General features: G+C 48.0%; 1 protein-coding gene across 1 annotated transcript in view; it reads left to right on the top strand.

Annotated features, from left to right (window-relative positions):
* ATP1B1 (ATPase Na+/K+ transporting subunit beta 1) overlaps positions 1-5,490 on the top strand; it is a 24,131-nt gene extending 18,641 nt beyond the window's left edge. Inside the window, exons 5-8 of the mRNA XM_009289802.1 lie at positions 1,374-1,529; positions 2,302-2,486; positions 4,385-4,465; positions 5,157-5,490. Coding sequence (XP_009288077.1) covers positions 1,374-1,529; positions 2,302-2,486; positions 4,385-4,465; positions 5,157-5,423 — 689 coding nt within the window. The 3' untranslated portion in view covers positions 5,424-5,490. The remainder of the gene's footprint in view (positions 1-1,373; positions 1,530-2,301; positions 2,487-4,384; positions 4,466-5,156) is intronic.

Here is a 5,490-nt window from a genome sequence, read left to right as displayed (position 1 = left end):
AGAGTCGGGGTGGAAGGTGGCAAAGGCGAGAATATGGCGGCAGGTGGGGGGTAAGGGGGGGGGGGGCCGCGGGGGGGGGGGGGGAGGAGGGTGAGCTGGCTTGAGGAGGGACTAAGCAGAAGCACTCAAGTGGCTTTGGAAAAATTGCTGGAGTCACAAGCTCCTGTGGGCTGGGGCCAGCCAGCTAAGCTGCCTGAGTTTTTGCACCAGGGGAACTTGTTGGCAATAGGCCTGTTCTGAAAGCTGTCAAAGCAAATGCTGACCCCCTGCTCCTTTTTCTTGTTCTTGCTAAAATGAAGATGACAAACTGCGCAGAAGTCAAGACCTCGGTGATTACACAGGCTGTCACAAAAGCAGCATGAACTCCAGTTCCCATTACTTAAGTTTAAAGTGTTAGCCATGCATCAATGCATTCAATTAAAATGTGACCTAAACATCACGCAGGAGCAGCTATTTCCAAGTCCCATAATGAAAAGCAAAGGGGTTGGCACTTTTCATCATCTGTAGGCATTACTTGTATCTAGTCCCTTCTTTTCTCCATGCATTCTCTTTCTGTTCATCCTCCTAAAGTCAAAAGCGGAGCTAGTTACAGAGCCCAGAATCTAGGGCAGTCTTTTAAAGATCTCTCCTGTGTGGTGGTATTTCCTACTCACCTACTCGGTGATGAGCTGCTGATTAGAGAGCTCAGAAGGCTATTTCTGCAATCAAATACCTGCTTACAGAGTGAAAAGACCAGAGAAAGTGATCAGGCTGACAAATTTACCGAGTGAGAAAATGTCTCCTGCCCTGCATCCTACAAGGGAGACTACACAGAGGCAACGTGGATTACAACCGGCAGGGGCCATACCTGACTTGGGGAACCTCTCCTATTTTATTGCGAGGGTTCATGAGTGGGCAGCTCTGCTTTTTATTCTAAATACACAGTGTGTTTTGCAGACTTTCAAGTCAACCTATTAGGGATACATATATAAGAGTAGGCTTCTGTGGGACTTTAGTGTGTGTGTGGTTGGTCTCACACGCAGACAGCTTCCTTTCTGTCCTTGGGGAGGAGGCAGAAGTGGGCAGGGGACCGCGGTTGGCTGTTTTTCTTGAGGAAAACCTTGACTTATAGCCTCCCTTCTGGATTCTGTGATTTTTATCTGCTTAGTGATGCAAACATCATGACGAATATTCCAGACTGTTGTTGGAAAGAGGAGATAAGAGCCCATCAGAGCCTCCCCTTTAGTGAGCTTAAGCTGTTTTGTGCAAGTCCTGAAGTCTGAAAAATAGAGGTTATTAGAATGAGTTACGTTCTTGGTGTGCGTTGCATTGCCTGGAGGCTGTGCAACTCTGAGGTGTACTTAATGGTTTCTTCCTGATTTTGCTTTTCTTAGGACTGACTCAAATCCCCCAGGTACAAAAGACAGAAATTTCCTTTACTGCCTCCGATCCCAAAAGTTTTGACCTGTATGTGAAGAACCTTGAGAAGTTCTTAAAGGACTACAGCGCTGATCAACAAACTGAAAACATAGTATTTCAGGACTGTGGGGGTAAGTCTCAATTGTTTCCTGCAGCTGAGGGCTCTGACCAATGCCTCTGCGTCAGGTCCATCAGAAGCCGAGGGTGAGCAGTGGCGGTCTCTGTCTTTGGCTGTTCCTTTTATTGTAACCAACGGCACGTTGGTAAACTGGCAGGCTCTGGTTTCAGTCATACGGCTGCTCATTAAGTGATTAGTTTGGACAGACCGGACTTGGCCAGGGATGTACCTAGAAGCTTATTGTAGAGGTTATATGGTTGGGAACTCCCAGATTTCACTTGGAGAAAGTTGCAGCTGGCTCTGAAAAGCACGTGGCGCTGACCTTATCCTCTCTGAACCCACGGGGGTTTTACTGACGACTTTGCTAAAGCCAGTGTCGGTCCTCTTGATGCAATGCAGCAAAACATCTGGGAGGTACTAGCCTTTAATAGATTAGATGTGATAATGCAGAATGAGACTATCACCTCGTAATACGTGCATGTAAAATCTGAGGGGAACCTGCTTGTAAAAGCTGCCAAAAAAAATCCCTGAGCCAGTGGATTACAAATGTGTTTGTTCTCTTGTAGTCTGGAAGAACTCTCAGTTAAAAAACAAAACCCCCGCAGACTTGCTGGTCTGGGACCAGCCCACACGTGGGGGGTGGCTGGGTGCAGGTCTGTGGTGTCACTTACCTGTTTGGACGCAGGGGATGTCCTAACTACACAGTGAAGCGTAAGTGTTGCTGTTCCTGACAAGCAAAAGGTCACGTTGCATACGGTTGTCTTTTCGTTCCCCTACCGTGACAGACACACCTACCGATTACAAAGAGAGAGGACCATATAATGACGCCCAGGGCCAGAAGAAGGTCTGCAAATTCAAACGTGAATGGCTGGAAAACTGTTCTGGAATAAATGATCCCACCTTTGGGTACAGGGATGGCAAACCATGCATCCTCATCAAGCTCAACAGAATTATCGGCTTCAAACCTAAGGCAAGTACCTCTTCCCTTTCTAGCAGAAGCTACTGATAAGGAGGAGGAGTTGGCTGCAGATTTGCTGTGCCTGCTTTTCTGTCTCTGGAGAGAGATCAGTATTAAACCCTTTCTGCAGAGGAGAAGTTGGGAGGTGGTTTGAGTAACTGGCTTTAAAAATACTTTTCATTAAAAAGCAATGAAAACTGCACACCGCAAGTTGGTAACAAGGAGCAATGAACCTCACAGTGCAAACTCCTGGTTATTTATCTGGTACCTTCTGAGCCTCCTAACTGAATTGCTCTAACGGGGTATTTTCTTCAAATGATAAAACCCATTTTAAGTTTCTGTGCTTCCATGGGACCGTCCCGGACCGACTCTATCTGTGGTAAATCAGTACGTCGTGTCATGTCCCAATCTACTCCATTCTTTACTCAGGCAGTGTAGAGTTGCCTGCCTTGCTAAGACCACTTAATTAAATGAAGTCGTGCTAATATTCACCATCAGACTGATACACAGTCTATAAAGCGTAAACTACATCTGAGAGTCAGGCATGGCTCTTATTGCAAGAAAGGCGAGGAGAGCTTTAGGTTATTTAATGCAGTTTCTCAGATGCTGTAGCATGTCTCTGTCACCCGCTTGCTCTGTGCTGCACCTGAAGGCATGTTTGCAGTAATGCTGAAGGATGTTAATCTGGACGGAATGGCTTTTACTTCTAGTTTTTTCCCCAACACATTCTATGATTCTATGGAATGCTAAAAAATTCTCTAAGAATTCAGTGGCAGAACACGTTATTGAGTAAGGTGGTGTGCAAAACCTGCCGCTCCATCTTCTGGATGGAAAACAGTGGAAATGGTGTGCTAAGCCACCTTCACCACTGTCCGTCAGTGCAGTCGAGGACGGGGAATGGTGCTGTCTAGCTAATGTTTTGAGGAACATTTTTCTTCAAAGGGAGCCCGCCCTGTGCTAAAAGAAATGAGTTGAATTTTGGCTCATCTGATCCAGGGTGGAAACAGTGGGTGCGTTTTAGCAGGAATGTGCTGTGCTTGGTACGCGGTGGTTGTGGGATGATGTAAGATGCGCACGTTTGATGACTGGGGAAGAGAAGGGTTTGGTGCGTTGCTCTTTTCTTTGCCACAGAGCTCTGAAGAGCTCCAGACTGCGTTAGACAGCAGGGTCTAGTCAAGGAATGACTTTACATGTTTCGTTTAGAAATGGTGTGTATCCAAGGCAGTATTTGTTTCCCACGCTCCAGCAGAGACCTTACATAGCTCTTGTGTCGGGCAAGGTGTGTGTAAAGCAGATCTGAGACCTGCAAGGTTGTGAAGCAAAAACTACTGCACTTGTTAAGAAGCCGAAGACCAACATCAGAGTTGGCACTCCCACCTTTCCCTGACATACTCGGAGCCTTTGTCCTTCCCTGTAGGTGGTGTCAAAGTTCAGCAACCTCAGGGTGTGACTGCCACTCTTTGTTCTTTCTTGTGCACTTCCAGTCCTAGCTGCACCCGCCTGGCAGGCAGGTGGCACATCCTCCAGCAGCAGCGGGTCTCTTCCTGCCGCTGCCTGGGCTTTGCACAAACAAGCCCCGCTAGCTAGCACTCTGCCGTGAAACGCTCTTCCTCAATGACACCACGAAATGGAAAATAGGCTGATCTGCTTGCTTTGGTATCCACAGCAGGGAAGCTGTAAGAGCAGACAGCACCTCTGCTTGGGTTAAGTTCCCCGGCTTCTAGTTGTGTTACGCTGCGTGTCTGTCCCAAGAACTACCACCAGGAGCTGTTGCCTCTGAAACTGAGCTAGAAGGGATTCCGGTTAATGGCACGTGTTTGGTACCACTAGAGCTTTGCTGCTGCAAAGGTGCCGCAGTCTGCAGAGAAGTGTCCGGTGTGTAACATCCCCTTGTTTTGGGTTTCTTCTAGGCTCCGGTAAATGAGAGCCTCCCTCCAGAGGTTATGGCAAAATACAACCCGTATCTCATCCCTGTCCACTGCACTGCCAAGGTAAGTTGAAATACAGTAGAGCAGAGTCGGGAAGCTGCAGGGGAAGGCTGTCTAAGTCTTTGTCCAAGTGTAGTGACCCTTCTCTGCCTTTCCGCAGACAACGGGGGTGCTTCTTACTTGGGATATCTCCCCCTTTGGAACAGGAGTTTCTCAAAACCCCATTGGTGACGAATTGACAGTTAGCGCTGCCCTCACAGGGAGGGGTAAAAGCAGGGTCGGATAGCAAAGGGTATCCTCGAAAGTAGCTATTTTGCTTCCAAGTGCTGTACTGGAGCTCTTAGCAGGGATGGCTGAAAAAAGGACCCCAGGGAAGAGGTATTTTACTCAGCATTGTAAAGCAGCTGAGAAACAGCAAACTTTTTTTTTTTAGCCAAAGATAGCACGTTGGTGCGACAGGAAGCTGTGGTGACTTCTGAATGCGTAAAGATGCGGTTGAGTTTTTAAATAAAGAAAAGCCCTTTTCCTGGCTGATGTGTGCTGGGAGGTGCTTATTGCGCAGCTGCTGGTTAGACGGCACTTAAGTGTCCTTTCCACCATCGGGACCATCCTCGTGCTGTCAAGACGAGGATCAGTGATGACCAAAGAGAGGTCGCGGTCTCGGTGAAAAACAGATGCTGCTAGGGAAAAGGGCTGCAAAAGGTAGAGTTTGGGTGATTGTCATGGTTTGTTCTTCCTCTTCCCGCCTCCCTAGAGAGAGGACGATGCAGACAAAATAGGCACAGTGGAGTACTATGGGATGGGCGGCTACCCTGGCTTTGCCCTGCAGTACTACCCCTACTACGGCAAGCTCCTGCAGCCACGGTACCTGCAGCCGCTGGTGGCAGTGCAGTTCACCAACCTGACCTACGACATCGAGGTGCGTGTGGAATGCAGGGCCTATGGGCAGAACATCCAGTACAGCGACAAAGACCGCTTCCAGGGACGCTTTGATATTAAATTTGACATAAAAAGCAGCTGATTGTAAGCAAAACTCTCCCCCCCCCCCCCTCCTCCTAGCCATTTAAAAATGTTAAAAAAAAAAAAAA

The sequence above is a fragment of the Aptenodytes forsteri genome, unplaced genomic scaffold, assembly GCF_000699145.1.
Source record: "Aptenodytes forsteri isolate BGI_AS27 unplaced genomic scaffold, ASM69914v1 Scaffold61, whole genome shotgun sequence".
Lineage (NCBI taxonomy): Eukaryota > Metazoa > Chordata > Aves > Sphenisciformes > Spheniscidae > Aptenodytes > Aptenodytes forsteri.
Note: the sequence above shows the minus strand (reverse complement) of the source record. Positions and strands in the feature narration are given on the sequence as shown.